Below are 19,705 nucleotides of genomic sequence, written 5' to 3' on the forward strand. Positions count from 1 at the left end.
ACAACTTACATGGCCCGTGGGGTAGCCAGAAAATCTGCCTTCGAAAGTGGAAATTGAAATACTCCTCCGACTCTGAATGTAAGACTCTTATACTAGTGTGTATAAGGGTCTTACATTTAGGACCAGAGGAGTAGCATATTTTCTATCGGTGTGCATGTCTGGTAGGTCGAACCATGCTTCCCATGTACAAGGGAAGACGCTCTCCCTCCACTAACCGCGAAGGAAAAGTTGCTCCAGCGTTGGAAGGAAAAAGGCCTCAAAAGTCGAAAATGTCCACCATCTCCTCTGAACTCTCACCCTCCTTGTTCGCCCCACGTCTCTGGTTGGAGCGTCATTCTCCTGTCACCCACTCTCCAACAACCCTCACTCCTCTGATCATCTCCCTTACCCTTCTCTTATCTGATCTATCTATCCATCTCATCTGCGATCTATTTCTCCCCTCTATTTCTTTCTCATTTTCCTCTTTACCCTAATCGTATATTGGAATTTTTTTATTTCTGAGAATTTTACTAATAAATGCAGCTTATCCCTGCTTCTCTTGAATGTTGAGCGGTGGTGATGAATAAGGAAGAAGACGGAAGGAATGCTTTGTTAATAGATAATAGTAGACTTGGCATTTCATACTTGATTTTTTTTTTTTAACTTTAATTTTATTTTCTCTAATTCTTATTGTGCCTTCCATTATTTTGCCTACATTTCTGCGGCTAGAAATTTTCTCTTCCCTTCCCCCATCTCCCATCAAAATATATCTTTTTTGCTAAATGGGTTCTTATACTTCTGATTACAGGTAGATTTCTCTGTTTCTTACCCGCTTCAAATTGGGTAGAATCAACGTTTCAAATGCTACCCCTTATCCTTAACTCTTAATATAAGATTTAGTTTCCAGTTTATTAAACTATAAGTTAAATCTTATATTAATAAAAAAAAAAAACTTACAAAGTAAGCTTGAAAATTATTAAATTCTAAATCAGAATTTTTTAAAAAAAATGTGTTGTTATTTGTTAATAAATTGTAGTAAAAAATCTATAAAAATGTAAAAAACAATTCTGATTTAAAATTTAGTAATTTTGAAATTTCTTTTCGAAGATTTTTTCCTATTAAAAATGAGGGTTAATATATGTTTTGTTTTTTGCTGGTGACGTGGAAGTTTAAGTTCTTGTAAGGATGGGATGTTAAGAATAATTTTTCTTGCCTTTTATTTCATGAACCAATAAGTTATTCATTTCAATTACGAAATATTAAATCTCTCACAACCCATGATAATAAATGATGACTCCGTAAGGTTTTTATCATGAATTTTATCCACCTTTTAACTTTATGTTTTTATTTTATTATATTTGTCATTTATTTAACGGTACTGTAAATCTTATTATTGATACAAAAATTTTATTACTGCATTCAATTCTTAATATAAGATTCATGTGTCTAATTTATGGAGATTAAAAAGGTTAAATAAATTATTTTAAAAATATTATAATTATTTATTTTTCTTCAAACTAACTTTTTTAGCTTATAGATTGATAGATAATCTAATGATATACATAAATATTTTAGAAAGATCATATAATATATAATATAATTTTTTAATTTTTTAAAATTAAACTAATTAGGTCTTATATTAAGAAACAAAGATAATACTATGTAGTGGAAAAAACCAAGGTTAAGTTGTCTATATCCATTACGTCAGGTTCTTTCATCCCGCATGGACTGTCCTTTTTTCATATAAATTTATAATAAAAATATTAATATTTCAAAAATAAAAGGCTTTGTGTAATTATTTCTTCTTGTATAATCTGCAGATATTTTTTTGCGAATTCTCACTGAAGAGTGATGATTTGAGCCTTAGTGTTGTATTGCAGGCCCTTACAAGAAGTAGGGGCAAAGAAACGTATTCTCCAAATACGGGAAGGGCGAAAGAATGTAAAGTTAAGATGCATTCATCATCTTAAAATATCTTTTTGTTATATCTAATATTTTAAAATATTTTGTGATGTATTCAATATCATGAAATATTTTTTAGATGTAATTAACACCCTGAAATATTTTTCTTGTCTTGATTCTGGATACACACAAAAAAATATTTTATAATGATAGACGCATTTAAAAAAATACTGGATGTACTAAAAAAATATTTGAGAATATCAAATACATCACAAAATATTAATACTTGAAAAAATACTTCCATTGTTGAACACAACTTAAACCCAGCAATGTATTTTCCAAATTTTGCTTGCCTCGCCCCCCTCTACGGCCAGCTCACAACCACCCAGTTGAGATCCCTGGAAAGATTTGCAAATTAATAATAAAAAAAATTAATTTGTAAGTCTTTATAATTTATCAGGTTTTGAATTAGGTCTTTGGAATTTTTTTTTCTTTTATGTACTCCTTATTATTTGCCTAATTTCAATGTCAATCCTTCTATTATAACGCTGTCAATTTCTAGTTGATGTAGGTTTTGCCATCTCTTCTCTCGCTTCTCTCTCCCGTCCTCTGCTCAGTTTCAGAGTCATAACTTCCATCTCTCTCTCCCCTCACTATCATCGTTCTTTTCTTTTCTTTTTTTTTCTTTTTTTTTTTGCATAAGCTTCACTCTATCATTTCCTTCTCCCGCTGTAAAAAGACCCTCCCCCTTCTCCTCCATTCTTGCTGAGAGAATCGATTGCGCCTTGAATCATAGAAACTTGTTTTGAAGAAGACGTTTTGGGGAAATGCAGAGTGCAATAGGAAAAAAGTTAGTTTTTGACTATCCTGAAAACATAGAGTCTAAGACCACCAACAAACTTTATCCATGAATTGCAATACAGGCACTTGAATTGAATTTGGGTCTGTTGGTCATCGAAGATGTTATAAAAGAACACCTAGGTCGTAATCCCTTATATGGCACATCATTGTAGTCGGATTTTGCATAACAAGTAGAGCAAAACTGCAAACATAACGCAGATTTGACATTATTCACGGGTGCATCCATGAGAGTGAGAGAGAGAGAGCTGAAGAATGTAAATATGTAATCCGCAAAGACAGGTGGCACTTTTTTTCCCCTGATGTTTGACAGCTTTCGCTTTTTGCATAATAAAAAGGCCTGTCTTTTAGTAAGAATAGAGGAGAAGGAGGAGGGTTTGTTTATAGCTGGAGAAAGAAATGATAAATCTGAAACATAGAGCAAAGCTTATGCAGACAAAAAAAAAAAGGTAAGGAAGATAACAGTGGAGAGAGAGATGAAAGTGCTGGCTCTGAAGAGAAGCGAAGGAGGAGATGGTCAAATCCACATCACATAGAAATTAATAGCGTTATAATAAAAGGATTGACATTAAAACTAGGTAAACAATAACAAGTGTATAAAAAGAAAAAAAAACTTATAAAAACCTTATTCAAAACCTGATACAACTATAAGGATTTATAAATTAATTTTTCTTTAATAATATAGCGCAGGCAATTATTGCTGGGGCAAATAATATATAGCTCAGGCGAGAAATGCGTGCAAAACAGGCCTATCCGCATACTAGTATATATTCTTGTTCATTTTTTTAAATAAAACAAAAATTGGGTGAGTTAGCTTTCACAAACCCATCACTATTAGAGCATGTGCTAGCTTTAAAGAACACTTACAAAAGCATATTACACTGACAAAATTTTTACATTAATAGCGGCATTTGAATTTATAACTTTTTGAGTCATTAATTAATGTTGTGTTTAGATAACAAATTTAGTATACTTTTACTTTTTTTTACCATTAAAATACTTTTATTAGAAGTAACAAGTATTAGAAAAGGTACATTTTTTCCCACATTACTAAACGCGATAGAAAGCATTCAAACGCACGGCTGTGTGCGCGTGCGGGTAGAGGCTTATTGGCCAGATAGCTAGAGAGCTTGCATTTTAATCAAGTTATAACATGCTCTTTTCAGACAAATTAAATTAATAAGAGAAAATGATACACACACACACTCATCTGGTACTAGGCAGAGAGACAAAAAAGTTTTTGATTTTATTTACAAGACGGAGAGAAATTTTTCATATGAATGTATATAATTTTACCATTTATTATTACTATGTTGACTTTTTTTTATGAGGTATAATATATATTAAATACAAATAAAGTTCAAAAGTTAAATTTTAAATAAAAGTCAATGAAGTTTAAAATTTTTCTTAATATATATAAAACACATGAAAGTAACTTATAAATAAAACTAAAAGAATATATATATATATATATATATATATACAGTTTCTCTACCATATGCAAGTAGGACTAAAAGACTGCTAATGTGATGGATTTGTACAAGCTCTTCTTTTTAATGTAAAAATTAAATAATTAATTTATAATATTAAGAAAATTAATTATATTATTTATTTATAATAAACAAATATTGTATTTCCTAAAATGTCTTTATTAATTATGTATAATTTGAATTGTGCCTTAATAGTAACTCAATAACACGTGCTACCATCATAGAAATTAGTTTAAGGCAAAACAAATAAATAGTATTGAAGACAAGGTAAATTAAAATTTTATATTTAAAACCAAATTAAATATCTAACTAACTTTTATATTAAAGATATAATATACTCTTATCCATAATCTGTACATATTTCTGTGAAGAAAATTAAACCACGCATCCTACAATATCCGAAGAGTTATTGAATCCAAAAGTGATTCAACATGAACGTTAATTACAGGACACACATGTGCCTGCAAGAAGAAATCAAAGTCACCCGGCTGACAGTTGTGAAAGTTTAATGTCAAAATCAGATAAGGCTCCTCTACCGCTCGCAAATTTCTTCATCGTACCCAGCGAAGGGACGTTCTGGGCCTTGTCTTTCTCTGCCAACTCCAAATCAAGAGCTTTCCCACTTTTCCTTTCACTGGTCTCACACTGGTGATCACCACTTCCCTTGAAAATCCAAAGCAACGTCTTCTCCTTCTTAACAGCTTTTTCAGTACTCTGATGCTTTCGAGCCTTTCTCTTCTTCTTCTTCTTCTTCACGAGCTGCTCAACCTCACCCATGCACGAGACCTTGGGCGATGACGGCTCTCGTGCACTGAAGCTCGAGCTTCTGAGCTTTCTTCGAGCTTCTTTTGGAACTATGGAGACGTTGCGGCTTGGGCTCCGGTTTCCGGCGACACTCCGGCTGGGACTCAGATTTGGTTTCTGAATTGAAGCCACTGGTTGTCGTGGCAGAAACTTCAAGAACTTGCTCTTCAGCTCAGCAAGCTTTCCATTGAAATGGAAGCAATTAATTGATTTGTTTGGCGTTGGAATTAATGGTCCACGCGCTACCCTACAAAACAATATACATGGAGTCTTTTAACTTTGGAGAAGCAAGAAGTACCAAGATAATTACGTATTAATATCTTAAGAAAAGGAATAGGGAGCGATTAAACAAGAATATGGTTGACATTGATCATGGGGTGGGGAGTGGTGCGCACCCCTTGCCGGCACAATAAATTAATATTTGGAGCTCGGATGTCCACGGGGATGGGACCTACTACAGCGGTTATTGAGGTGACGGCATTTTTGTGAGGTGACGGCATTTTTGTCCTTATAAATATTCACTCTAATTTATAATATTATAAATAAGGTCTTACGTGCTGGTAAAAAAAAAAGTCTTATAATTGGGATCGAAGTAATATAAGATGTTAATTAATTTTTTTTACAGATTAAAAAAAAGTTTGCCAAGTTATTAAATATGTTTTAAATGAAAAAATTACCTATTTTATCTTTAATTTGCTCTTCCGGTTCTTAATATAAGACCCATTTAACTAATTTGATTAGTTTAAAGAAGTTAGGTAAGTTAGTTAATTATAAGAAAAGTGACACATTTTTCCTAAAACACTATAATCATCTTCCTTAATATCCCCTCTCCTTCTTCTACTAGATTATGGTTGAAGGAGTATTCACAGGGGTAATTTAGAGAAAATTGATAAATATGAGAAATGAGTCTTATATTTAAGACCAAAACCAACTCAAAATTAATCTTATATTAAGGAGTGGAGGAGAGTATTAAAGAATGTGATTAAAAAATTATATATTCTCTCTTCTATATTTAAAACTCTCTCTCCCACATAGTTATAACATAATATAAAATTAAAACATTGTTATTAATTACTTTGTCAACTTTTTATAATTTGGACAAAATTTCCTGCTAGAGGATTGTATTTCTCATATTATGGATGGAATAAAGGAAGTGTTTTCTAATTTTGTCGGGATCAAATATTTACTTCATATATAAGAGCACAATACGACCTGCCATCCGTTGGTTCCGTCTGAAATTCGAAGTCTAAAATCTCATGAATTTGAGGGCACGTGGCAAGATTAGACTGCCCCTCTTTGAGTGCGCTGATACTAGATCGGACACTGCGACGTGCTGATGAAATTAATATCTAGATATATAAAAGCTAAGCACGGCAATAATGTGGACTGGAACCATGAAATTCGCAGCTGTGAGTAAATGCATCTAAGAAAAGACCAATTAATGGTTTGAATTTCTGGTTGTGCTGCTAATTTCTTGGTGGTGTTAACGCAACCAAAAAGAGGGGTGACTACGAGCTTCCTTGCCATGAAGATGAGATGGGAAAGAGAAAAATGCGAATAAAAACGGGCAAGAGAATGGAAATATATAATTTTCATTTTAATATTTAATTGACATACTTGAAATAAATCAATTAAATCTCGACAAATAGCGAGGTCAAAGTTTTATTTGGAAAAAAAAAAACAAAGTTTTAAGATTTAAAAGACCATCATGCCCTCAATTTAAAAATTCCCGTCAGATTTTTGGGGGGAAAAAATCAAAGACGACTTGCGGCGGAAGCCGCTAGCGGAGGGGAAAAGAGAACCACGCCAAAGGACCGGAGAGATAACGAGACCGAGAGAGCACCGACATGCATGCACACAATCATCCTTTCATATCTATTCATTGGTTTTTAAGTAATGCTCATGACAGTTATACATTTTAAATATTATATCAAATAATAATTCTAACTAATATTATTTTGATTCTTTAATATAATAATTAGTTTGACGTTTAATTTGATTTTAAATATAAAATCTCAATTTATTTTGTTTTTTTGTGTTTATCTATTTTTTTTCAAAATAATTCTTATATAAATTGCACATGTTAAATATTTTATTAAATAATAGTTCTTGCTAATATATATGATGAGTAAGGGTATTATGAAAAAAACAACACCTATTTATTACAAATAGCTAACTTTCTTAATATACTTAAATTAGTCAACTAAATCTTATACTCCCTCTGTTCCTTATTATAAGAGACAATTGCAAAGTATATCATGTTCCTTATTATAAGAGACACTTATAGGTTGTCTCAAATTTTGTGTGTTGATTTCCTATTTTACCCCTATTTAATTACTCATATTACTCATATAATTGTATTTAATTCCCATTCGTTCTCTCTCCCACCCATTATTTTTTTTTCACATAAATGAGGGTATTGTTGGCAAAAATGTTACACCATTTACATATTTATTGCACCTAACTAATTTTAACTAATTTTTTGAATAATGTGATTTAGTTAATTGTATCTTATAAAAGGAACGGAGGGAGTATTAAAAATCGGAAATAGTATTATGCATTATTAGTCAACTAACTCTTATTATCAAATTAATTAACTAATTTTATATTAAGTACTCCCTCCGTTCCTTATTATAAGAGACATTTGATGCTTATAGCATGTTCCTAATATAAAAGACACTTAAAAGTTGTCTCTCTTTTTTATATTGATTTTCTATTTTACCCATATTTATTGTCTCCAAACTAATTCTCTCTCCTTCTCACTTCTCTTTCTTTTAAGAATTTACTATTGTTCTCTCTCATGCTTTCTCTCATTATGAGGGATTTTTGGAAAAAAAAATTATACTTTTTACACATTAATTGTTCTTAACTAATTTAACTGTTTTTTTTGATCAACGTAATTCGGTTATTCGTCTTATAATAAGGAACGGAGGGAGTATTGAAAGTATATCATAATTAATTTTCCTAATTACAGACAGAGTGCTACTGTACATGATTATAGAGTCATATGCTGTCCATTATGACTCCCAATCACAACCTAAAAATCATCGAATGCACTTAATTTATATCCCCTTCTCGTTGCCGTCTGGGGGACCTTTTCTATCTTACTACTTCGGTCCTTAATATAAGATCTCATTTGACTTTTATATTGGTCCTAAATATAAGATCCCAATCCATTTTATCTCTGATATTTACTTAATTTTTCTAAAATAGTCCTTCTAATAATTATAGTTTTAGTCAATATATTTGATTAGTAAGGATATTTTAAAAAGACAATACCTATTTATTACAAATAACTAATTTAGCTTTTTTTTTAATTTCCTCAAATTAGTCAACTGGCTCTTATAATTAGGCCCGGAAGTAGTATTTCTGAGGTATGTGCCAGGGGAGTCAATATGCCACGTCAAGCTAACATCAACTGAACACGCAAGCATGTATCGGTTTGAATTGAACTTTTGTTTTCCTTTCTATTTTTCAATGAGCGCATGAGGTCGCGTGTTGTTGAATTAGATCCTAACAAACGCAAGGTTGATAGATCGACCAACTAACGGGTCTTCCAGCACCCAGTCATTGCGGCATAAATTATACACAGAAATTAATTAGAATACCAAAGCATAGAATTCAATATTGCAAAAAAGAATTGATGATTCCGGTCAAAAAAAAAAAAAAAGAATTGATGAGATTCATCGGCCAGTCCCATGACAACGATGCACAATCCTTTTTTTTTTTTTTTTTAATATAGCTCTTAACTCAAATTTTTATTTTTTCACAGAAATTTGTTTGGGCCTGAATTTAATGCCAGACGTGATCGTAATTTCTAGAAGATCTTTGACAACATCTGCCTTCGCTGCGGCAGAAGCATAGGCAAAGGTCCGCAACGACGCGGTTTTGACAAGTCTGGCTTAGGACGACCCGACGTTATTTTTCTATTGGGCCGATTAATCACTAGACTTCCACGTAAAGCCTATTTCCCTTTTTTGTGTTTTTGTTCCCCGCTTCCGGAAAAATCTCGTCGATGGCTTCCGTCTACAGTTGTACGGAATGCGGATCCAACCTGAATCTCAACTCTGCTCACCTATTTCCGCCCGATTTCTACTTTGAGGCCGGAAACAAGGGCACGACCTCCTTTGCCATGGTCGACACCACCAAGTTCAGATTCGAGAAGGAGGACAAGATCAGACCCTTCTTCGAGACTGTTAATTATTGGGGAATCCAGAGGAAGAGGACCAAGATCAAGTGCAATAGCTGTGGCTGTTTAGTTGGTTATGTCTATGACGATGGCCCTCCTCTTACCGATAGTCCCGGCCAATTTCACATGGGACCCAGCCAGGTGATTCCCAGAGCCCCCAGATATCGTTTCAAGACCAAAGCCCTTCGAATTACATCTCAAACTTGAGACGAAGACGGGTTTCCCGTTTTGGATAATATGATTTCAACTTTCTATCAGCCTATATGTGTGGGGCAGTTTTGCATTTCCATTGTACAAATTTTCAGTTGTTCTTGCATCTTGAGTCATATGGGTGATGGTTTGCTGTTTTCCTCCGAATAAATATGTTCTTAATTCTTGCTGATTTCTGTTTTCTTAATGATGTTATTTAGACCAACAAAAAAAAAATTCTTACTGATTTCTGCTGCTTCTAATTTTAGTTGTTATGTTTCGGACAGCTGGCTATCAAGAATTAGCCTCGTAAATTTTGTGACTTGTACGCCGAGGATTCCTGGCTTCACTTTCTGAATGATCGCATCCTCCTTTAATGAACAATTTATGACGATTTCAAGAATTCATTTTGGAATCTGTCTGATGCACCTAGAAACTTTACGAACTGAAGCAGAGAAGTTTGAGGAGCTTATATTTATATTGGTTATGTCATGATTTCATCCTCGATTATTTTGCTTCTCTTGACTGTTGGTTGAAAGATTATGCCCCGAAGGAAACTGTTGGTTGAGACATAGAGGAAGAAACGGATTGATTATTCACGAGTATGGGGGCTGACAGTATTCTCTTTGGAAATGGGAATCGCAATCACAGCTTTAAAGAAAACCAGAATTTGTTTGTTTATTATCCCCCCTCCCCCCCAAAAAAAATCTTAGGCAGAGAACCATTTCACATTACTTCGAAGATGGGAATTTTAAAGAGCAGGTTCCATCAGGTAGGTATATCCACCTGTTCTGGATACGGCCTTCAGATGGTTAATACGAGGTGTGGATTACCGAGCTGAACTGTTTTTCTTTGAGAAATTGCCGCAAGTTCAGACGCATTATTCTAAGAGAAATCTTTCTGTATGAAGATTCAGGACTCAACCTTCATTTCATGTTCCGAATGTTAAATTTCCACAAGTGATACTTCTCTGCAGAATGAACCGGTTTCCTTTGTCAGAAGAATTTATATATCTACATATATAATATACGATTTATATAAATCGTAGTATTATTTAAATTTTATAGTACGGAACCACCAAGTTTTTGTGTTGGTGTGTGAGACTGTGAGGCGTGGTTTTGCAATGCCCGCCCCGGCAAACAAGACTTCATAGGGCATACAGGTTTCGCCCACCCCGGAATGGGGGCACCTCCTTCTCTGTTTTCTTTTCCGAGTAGAGGAAAGTGCTATATAAATCTCCTGGCAAAAATTAGAACAAAAAACTAAATCAATGTAAATCCACCAGTCTAGAATAAGAAGAGTGTTTCAAGTTATAGATGGAATCAGAATCATGCAGAGTAAGAAGCCTTCTCTGCACATAAAGTTATGTCGACCGAGTTTCACAGACGCGATCACAAAAAAAGGATGGCTCGTGTGGTCCTCTCTGGCGACTGGTGAGCAAGTTGAGGGTTTGGGCGCGGCAGGATTTGAGGCAGTGGACGATTCACTGAAGCTCAGCTTGCCCGTTCGTCCCAGGAACGCGTTACACGCGTCAGTGTCTGGGCATGCTACTGCATTTGGCGCTGGAGGGAACCCTGCCCTTTTCCAAAGTAGGGGATCCTCCATTTTTTCGGGTTGTCATTAATGTCAATTTGGCAAAACAATGTCATTTCTAACGTTTTTGTTCTTGGATATAGTAATGCATCAAATAATGTCCATATTTTTGGAACGAATAACTAGCATCAACGCCCTACTCGGTCAGTGGCATTTCGTATTCAAAAATCAAAACTATTTTTCTGCGCACCCACCGTCTTAAATGGTTTTTTAATAGCGCTCACTATCTTAGAGTAAATTATTTTAAGACGCTTGTTGAAATTTTTTTAATAATAAATAAAAAAGAGTGACCGGTATCCTTTTCTGATTCTTGACTGACCGGCAGGCGCAGGATTGCAAGATACCATGGCATTTTGCTCTCACCAATCATCATATCATGGGATGATTTCAACTTTCATGTCACTCTGGGCTCTCTTCACTTGCAAATGCATCATAAATGCCCTGGACTCCCTGATTGGCGTCAGGGACATATACAGATTACAGAGCATACAATACCTGTCTTTTTTGTGAACTCCCCTCCCCCACCCTCCTCCTATGTGGATGTACCGTTATCGATATGTATTTTAATTTTTTTAGATCTGACACTGAAGTCGAGGTAACTTTTATGAGATTGAGAAATTGGTAGTGGAATGTGCTTTTAAAATGTAATCCAAACATAGCTACATGTAAAGGCTGGTCCACTTTCTTTAAAAACTAAAGTATCTAACAAGCACTTGAAATTCATTTTCGGGAAATTTCAGAGAAATTATGTTAATTCTGAATTGGTGATGGTAAGCGTATCTTTATATGGACTTTGGCCTTGCAGACCAGTCCCAAACTTGTCGTTCTTGTTTTCCTCATTTTGTTTTTTAATCAGCAAATTGGCTAGATGATACCTATTGGAGTATGATGTGCATACAATCTATTCATCTCAGAATATATAAACATCTCTACCTAATCTTCTCCAATGAATCGTAAAGGCGACGCAATCATCATCATCTGTTTAATATTGGGCGGCTCTGGTTTTTCCTCCGGGGAAGGCCTAGGAGGAGCTCTTTTGATTGTTGGAATATTATGACTTTTCCTTCATCTACAAACCCATAGCGCACTCCTTGAATAAAAATTGAAGGGCTGGGCCAGAAAGGACGAATGAGATGACATATATTATTATTATTGTACCATGTAAGCATGAACATTATCCTAATCACAAGTTGCTTGTCATTGAAGGTCCACGATTAAAAGGGCGGCATGAAGTTCATCCACCACCAGTGGCCACTTTTCTTAGAATCAGCAACAACAATCAGTCAATTATCTTTTCTTTTCTTTTTCCTCGGGGGTTGTTTTTGCCCTTCACGCGCCACAATGCTGTGGTTGACCTAGAGATTCCAATTGTCAAGTTTAAGTCCAATATCGGGTATAAGAGAGGGAAGTGAGAGAAGGAAAGGTAGGTCGGATGGGTAGCTCAAGGTCGAGTGGATTCTGAAGCAATTAATGCCCGTACATGCCATCCTTTCTTGATATAAAGTTGCAACGAAGTGTATAACGTGCGTCGTTGGTGTTAGAGAATGAAGCAAAGAAAGCAAGAAAGCGACTGTGTTGAATCAAAGACGAAGGAGGTTGTTGTTGTTCCAAGACCACCGCCTCCTCCTCCGCCGCCACTTCCGAAATTCCCAGTGTTTTCAAGAAGGCCCAGAGCAGAAGAGAGCGTTACGAAGAGAGAGATTGCCAAGTTCTGGAGGCAGAAGCGGATCGAGGAAGAAGACCACCTCCTTGCAGCTATTAAAGCGGCCGCTAAACTCCGAGCACGCAATCTGACGGTTCCATCACCCCCTCCATCTTTTTCTTTTTTATTTTTTTCCCTTCTCTGTTGTTCTTTCCACTACTTAGTATGTGATAATTTTCATGATGTTTAGTTGAACTGATCATTTTATTCTATCCATGATTCTTCCTCTTCCACATCCCTATCTATGTGTGGTGGGACTAAGTCTGTTCGATGAAAATTGGAATACAGGAGCAAGACTACCTGAGCTTCCAAGAGTCGTTGGAGAACGAGAGAGCTGAGGACGATGGTCTTGAGAAGAAAAGCAAAAATGATTCCATGGACAAGGAAGTGCGCGTGGGAATAAAGGACTGGTTAGTAAAGCCCACTCTTTCATGACTTTTTAGTAAAATATTATCCGTTGCCATGTGTGATCCCAGAGCAACTCTGCATTTTTTCAATTCATGGAAGCATAAAACCTCCCCTGCTTTCCAAACTATACACTAGCTCGAGTTCACTGTTGGGAGGGGATAAAAATAAAAAGAATTGTTTTTGTCCCTTAGATTCCCCATGCTTCAATTTGCATATGATTGGATTTTAGTTGATGAATAAAGGTGGGACCGTGTGGGACGTATGCTTTCTTCAACCTATAGCAATTTATATTTTTGGGGAAGAATGGTAACAGGGCATGCTTTGAGGTGTGCAGGTGGACAAAAAGCAATTACGCGTATTTGAACCAACCAGCCATAGCTTCTATGGAACCTCCTAAGAAGCGAGCCTCTTCTTATATTCCCAACTGTCTGTCTTACAAGCCCAGGCCTCTGTATCCCACCTCCATTGGTGTCTTTTAAACCTTGTGGGGGATCCTACTTCCCCTGTGCTATTTGTCACTGCAGGTTGTGTCTTCTGTTTATCTACTGATTTGTAAATTGTAACAGACCCCCCACTGTGTTGAAATGTCAACAAATTGAAATGTCAAATTGATTTGTTGACCTTTTTCTTTTCATCTTATGCCCTCTCCCCTGTCCCTGTGCCCTGTCTTGAGATTATTATTTAACATTGAAGCTATTGTTTAGTGCAAATATGATCAGATGGGAACGGAAACTCAGAAATTTTCAAGTTCAACGTCATTAATTGCTTTTACACATCTGTTGATAAGATCGAGAGCATAGTTGTCGCTTAAATTTTTAGCAAATATATATTTTTCTTTGGGGAGAATAGATTCCATGATCTTCATAGACACGGAATACTCTATTCCAAAAAAAAAAAAAAAACAAGGTAGCGTGCAGATTCATGGAATTGGCAGTCATCTTTCTTTAATTAGGCGAAGGTTGACATATACTCCCACTAGTCTTTTTATATTCATGAGGAAGCAAAATGACGTCGGCGTAGTTGCGCGATACTTGTCGAAAATAACCTGCTCTGCCAGTTTATTTTAATCGAATTTTCATAAAACTATCCTGTTTATAAAAATTAGGGTAAAAAAAGAAAAAAGCTTGACGATGAACTATTTTAAGAATCTTGTCACATGCCTTGGCTTAAAGACACTCTTCAACCACCGCTTTATTTGCAATTGTTTATTATCTTGCCATTTTTCACCTTGGTGTTAGCTTAAGTCTACACGACAAATTTTATTATTTATAAATTGTAAATAGCTTGACTTACCATAAATTGTGTTATATAATAGACATGTGGTGACATATGACTTGATATATTGATTGATATTTATATTTATATATTAATTAGAAAGAGATTAAGGAGACCATGTTTATAAAATCTCTATTGATATTTTTCCCCCAACATTTTGTCCGAACAAATACGTGAGTGGTTGTATTTTTTTTTCTAGTTTATTGTGATGAATAAGACAATTTGCGTTGAATAGATAATAAAATTTCATCACCTAAGCCCAGTTTAGGTGATAAGGATAGAAGTGGAACTTCAAAGTTCAAACGGATTTCATAAAAAATACTTCTCCGATCCTTAATGTAAAATCCAATTATTAAGTTGGTTTTGGTTTTAAATATAAGAACTATTTCTCATATTTATCAATTTTCTCTAAATTATCCCTATGGATACTCCCTCAACCATAATTAAATAGAAGAGGAAGAGGGAGTGCTAAGAAAAATGATTATGGTATTTTAAGAAAAACGTGTCACATTTCTCAACTTTTTTAATCTAATCAATTAGTTAAATTAGTCTTATATTAAGGACCGGAAGAGAAAAAAGATAAATACTTTTTCGTGAACAAGGATGACAAGATTTGTACTATTTAGTATACAAATAAACTAAATAAAAGATTATTTTAATAATTTACCAATGAAATAATTATGCATATCATAAATAAGTTCAGAGTAAAAATAGGGTGCTTGTCATGAATTTGAATTGTTTATATTAAAAATGAAATTTTATTTTATTTTATTCTTATACTTATTTTAATCTATGCAAAATTCATATTCGGGCAAAAAAAATCTATGCAAAATCTGTTATCATGTGCTAGACATATGATATTATGATTTATAGTAAAAATAATCTTTTAATTATTCTTGAAGGGTTACAATACAAATTTGTCTTGAAAATCTTCACTCAGGAATGTTGAATATTCAAAAGTTTTTTTAGACTTAATTTGCTCTAGAGGTTTAAAATTGTAGCAATGTTAACCATTAACATTATTAACAGTAAAAAAAATATTTTTATAATTTTACATTTTTAGACCAAATTTATTATTAAAAAAAACTTCTAAAATTCTTGAATAGATGTGCACCGAACTGGGAGGAAGATAACTGAATTGGACAGAGGCTGGCAATTTAAAAAATAAAAAAGAATAAATAAAAATCAGGCGACGACATGTAAGCTGGCTGCCTAGCGCGCTTGAGAGTTGAAGACTTCTCGGCGAAAAGAAAACGCGCCTACTCCTACCTGTCTGAAACGAAAGTCTTCCCTGACTTGTTTAGTCGTTCATCTTCACAACTTTCATTTAGATCTTGCCCTGCAATTCCAACTTTCCACTTCTCTTGTTGCGCTGTTTTTCTGTTTCCTCAGATCGGATTCTGAATTCGATCATTCCATCTCCGCAATGGCAAAGCCCAGGCACTCTCGCCTGACTCCTCGCAAATCCTCTTCTTCCACGCTCATCCTCTTCTTCACTTTTCTGTTCGCCTTCCTCCTCATCCTTCTTGTATCCCTGGGGATCCTCTCTCTTCCCAGTAGCTCCCGTCGTGATGCGCACGTGGCCAACGATCTTAATTCCATTGTTCGGAGCACGCTTGATAAGTACGTCGCTTTCGTTTCGTTTTTGTTTTAATTATTCGTCTGATTTTTCCTTTCGTTTTGGTAATTTTTCTATTTTTGTTTTTCCCCTAAGCAGAAGAGAGGGCAAAGAGAGGAGTGAGCAATGGGTTGAACTAATATCATGGGAGCCTAGAGCTTTTGTTTATCATAATTTTTTGGTGAGTTTTGTGGACTTGCTCTTCTAATCTTTCATTTCTGTAATTGCTTTCTCATTTGGATGAGTTCTGCATGGAAATAAGCATTTGACAAGTTACTTCTTAAAGGATGACAGCATAATATGTCATTTGTGCGTAGTTGAGTGGTCCCAATCAGATTGTACACTTGTTATATTTTAAATTCAAATGTATTCATCTTCCATATTTTAATCGAGGAACTTGATAGTAAGAATTGCGTCTACGTCTAGTCCTCCTATTCTTCAGTCTCTATCTACATTCGAAGATCGATGGAGCATGAAAATCCAAATTCTCAAATCAATTGCAAATTGAGAGATTACTTTGTAAACACAATAAACGAAAAATAACAAGCTTATGCTCGTGCTGCCTGGAATCTAGTTTCATAGGGTCCATGGATATTAATCAGTATTGATTCTATAACCAGGTTTATAGAACTTCTTCAAATTGGATGACATTGGCCAACGATGAAAGAACTGTTCAACTCACATACAGCTTAGCTCTATGAGAGAGAAGTAGAAGGTTGCAAATGACGAATGAAAACACGTGCTTGGAATACTGCTTTATCATATAACATGCTTAAAACTATAGAAAGAGTGCGCCTGATAGGGTGACTGACTGTTGTATAAGAATTGAGTGCAACTAGGATTGGGTGAATGAAAATATGCATAGGGATGGATTTAAAGAATTTGGCAACCTAATTTTCATCCGGATTCTGAAGTAAGAGTCTTCTGATTATTTGTAGTTATTATTGATGAAAATCTCTCTCTACCACCATCTTTGTCGTTAGGAATGTGTTGTCACCAAACTATTTTTCATTTTTTCTTTTTTGAAAAGTTAGAAGGTGACTTAAGTTGGTTTTATTATGAGCAGACAAAGGAGGAATGTGAATACCTAATTAATCTGGCCAAGCCTAGCATGCAGAAGTCAACAGTTGTTGACAGCGAAACTGGAAAGAGTAAGGATAGCAGGTCAGATTTTTCTATATACACATACGTTGGTTTGAAAGTTGTATATTGGAAATCAATGTCCTTTGTTTTATTGACTGCCCTCGTATAGTTGCCCCTTTTTGGTTGGAAAACCTCAATGTTACATGTTCTTTAATATTCAGAGTACGTACAAGTTCTGGAACTTTTCTACCCAGAGGACGTGATAAGATTGTGAGGAATATCGAGAAAAGGATTGCTGATTTTACTTTCATACCTGTAGGTGAGTATTTTGAGCCTCTCCATTTTATGTTTTATTGGTTGATAAAATATGGCATTCCTTGTTGACGCTAACTGGTCTAGTGTACCTAACCTAAAAATTGTGTCTCGTTGACAATTATATGCAATTGTTATTGTTGTAATAATCATTAAGTCATGGCTCATTCATAGTAATAATAATTGCACTTACAAAGTTATTATCTAAGCTACAGGTGTCATCATTAGATGTAGCTTCGCTTCATTTCTGAGAAGCCAGTTCAGTCTAGTTGAAGTTTTTATATCAACTTTTTCCTCTGATATATTAAAGTTGATTTTTCGGTGATAAAAATAGTACTGAACTGTTCTTTTTTGCCTTGATTCTCAGCTAGTAATAGCATATTGCATCATATACTTCTCAACTATTATCTAAGCAATGTCTCACAATATACAGAGCACGGCGAAGGACTTCAGGTTCTCCACTATGAAGCCGGACAAAAGTATGAGCCGCACTATGACTACTTTCTTGATGAGTTTAACACTAAAAATGGTGGTCAGCGTATAGCAACAGTACTTATGTATCTGTAAGTAGCATCAAATTCCCTCCCCGTAAGAATTCTTGACGCTATTTCATCCTGACTGGGAGGAAAGGTGATCATGCTGTGTCCTCTTTGTATTTTAATGATACAGCACAGATGTTGAAGAAGGGGGTGAGACAGTGTTCCCAGCTGCCAAGGGCAACTTTAGCTCTGTGCCATGGTGGAATGATCTCTCTGAATGTGGAAAAAAAGGACTTTCAATTAAGCCCAAGATGGGTGACGCTCTACTTTTCTGGAGCATGAAGCCTGATGCAACTTTAGATCCCTCTAGTTTGCATGGTTAGCTACCATCTTTTTGTTATCGAGCTTTTTGATTTGTTTGAAAATTTATTTCTATAGATAAATGATTTTACATGCTTTGTTTTATTGATGCTTTTCAGGTGGTTGTCCCGTGATTAAGGGTAATAAATGGTCATGCACCAAGTGGATGCGTGTCAGTGAACACAAAATTTGAATACACATTCCTATAGGTAATTTTGGCATCTTCCTCGTAAAACTGTTAAAAAATATGATTTCACAGTTGAGAAACTTCAGAATTCATTTGATAATATATTATGTTTATTTGTTGACTTTGCTGCTAGATTGTCAGTAACAGTTTTGTATAATTTAAAAGAAATGCGTATACTACATTCGGTGCGAAATTTTCTTGTGATAAGGGATGATTATAATTTCTCTGGCTCTATCATGTGTATGAAGTGCTGGAACTGGTCGGTTTTAGTGAGCCTTAGGGTGGATAAATTTTGCCCCAAATATTGTTATGCGTAAGAGGCAGGTCAAATTGTTGGGCCAAATGTTCAATTCTAATTTACGATCATCATTGCTTGAATTGGAACGGATAATATTTATTGCTCCACACTTTGCATGGTTTCCAGAACTGTATTTACAGCGTACTTGCAATCCTGATTTGACAAACATCGTTCATAGCTTTTGATATTCAACAAATGTAGCATACAAGTTGTTTCGATTCGCGTCTCACGTTCACTGATTTTTTCGCAGGATTTGATGAATGTGCCGATTGAGTGATCGAAAAGTTGAGCTAGACGCCCGTGCAGTTATGCGTATGCGCCGGGTCTTGTGGTAAATGTTGAGGAATTGATGCGGCATTCTGTTATTTCTCGATGTTTACCGTTGCTCATTTTTCCCGTAGCCCTTTTGCTTGTACGATTAATAACTGATGCACAGATTTATAATTTCAACCGTTAGGGAGGCTGAAGAAAAAGTATGAAACGACTAGGTGAAACTAGTAATGCGAGCTTTTCCCGAAAGGCATCCTTGCTAGAAATTCTACTTCTAACGTCTTCTCCATTGCCCATTTACTCGTTTCGTTTCCAGTGTCCGCACTGCCGGGGCAAAGTTTAGGATGGATGTGCGTTGTTTCCATAAAAACTCAAGGCCTTCATTACAAAGGACTTCCTTCTCTGGTCCTTGGTAATTGGTATGAATTTCCTAGTCTGAGGTATTAATTTGTCTAGAGTATTAATTTTTTTCCCTAAATGCCCTTTGCTTTAATATTTCCTAATTAGCCACACAGTCTTCTAATTAAATAACCTTTAATTAATAAATTTCTTGAGAATATTTTTGAAATTTTAAAAGCAGTAACTAATTTTAATTCAATTTTGGGTTAATATAATTTTTGTCTTTTAAAATTTGGGCCTATTTTGATTTTGGCCCCTCAAATTAAAAATTTAACAGTATTAATATATGATGTTTAAGTAGTTATATAGA

At 35.0% G+C, this 19,705-nt stretch overlaps 5 protein-coding genes across 6 annotated transcripts in view; 3 read left to right on the plus strand and 2 right to left on the minus strand.

The window, feature by feature from the left end:
- Positions 1–15,746, minus strand: part of LOC114731510 (phospholipase D delta) — a 30,144-nt gene extending 14,398 nt beyond the window's left edge. Inside the window, exon 1 of the mRNA XM_028918697.1 lies at positions 15,742–15,746. The gene's annotated coding sequence lies outside the window, so the exon portion shown is untranslated. The remainder of the gene's footprint in view (positions 1–15,741) is intronic.
- On the minus strand, positions 2,246–5,533 carry LOC114731488 (uncharacterized protein At1g76070-like). The gene is made up of 3 exons (XM_028918671.1): positions 5,436–5,533; positions 4,714–5,280; positions 2,246–2,279 (listed from the first exon to the last, which is right to left on the minus strand). The coding sequence occupies exons 1-3, from the start codon at positions 5,531–5,533 to the stop codon at positions 2,246–2,248; spliced, it is 699 nt and encodes a 232-aa protein (XP_028774504.1).
- Positions 8,913–9,604, plus strand: LOC114731516 (uncharacterized). Its single transcript, XM_028918707.1, has one exon. It carries the CDS (start codon positions 9,049–9,051, stop codon positions 9,427–9,429), a length of 381 nt encoding a protein of 126 aa, XP_028774540.1. The 5' UTR covers positions 8,913–9,048; the 3' UTR covers positions 9,430–9,604.
- On the plus strand, positions 12,332–13,748 carry LOC114731515 (uncharacterized). The gene is made up of 3 exons (XM_028918706.1): positions 12,332–12,800; positions 12,995–13,116; positions 13,449–13,748. The coding sequence occupies exons 1-3, from the start codon at positions 12,549–12,551 to the stop codon at positions 13,591–13,593; spliced, it is 519 nt and encodes a 172-aa protein (XP_028774539.1). The 5' UTR covers positions 12,332–12,548; the 3' UTR covers positions 13,594–13,748.
- Positions 15,747–15,781: 35 nt separating the features above from the next.
- On the plus strand, positions 15,782–19,474 carry LOC114731513 (probable prolyl 4-hydroxylase 10). 2 transcript variants are annotated; one of them, XM_028918702.1, is made up of 8 exons: positions 15,782–16,012; positions 16,104–16,188; positions 17,074–17,171; positions 17,312–17,409; positions 17,836–17,965; positions 18,072–18,259; positions 18,361–18,450; positions 18,977–19,474. In XM_028918702.1, the coding sequence occupies exons 1-7, from the start codon at positions 15,816–15,818 to the stop codon at positions 18,432–18,434; spliced, it is 870 nt and encodes a 289-aa protein (XP_028774535.1). In that variant the 5' UTR covers positions 15,782–15,815; the 3' UTR covers positions 18,435–18,450; positions 18,977–19,474. The 2 variants fall into 2 exon arrangements, with proteins under 2 accessions (XP_028774535.1, XP_028774536.1); XM_028918703.1 differs by having other exon boundaries at positions 15,783–16,012; positions 16,107–16,188.
- Positions 19,475–19,705: the final 231 nt, after the last annotated feature.

The sequence above is a fragment of the Neltuma alba genome, unplaced genomic scaffold (genome assembly GCF_004799145.2).
Source record: "Neltuma alba isolate B1F8T4 unplaced genomic scaffold, ASM479914v2 tig00012836_pilon, whole genome shotgun sequence".
Taxonomy (NCBI): domain Eukaryota; kingdom Viridiplantae; phylum Streptophyta; class Magnoliopsida; order Fabales; family Fabaceae; genus Neltuma; species Neltuma alba.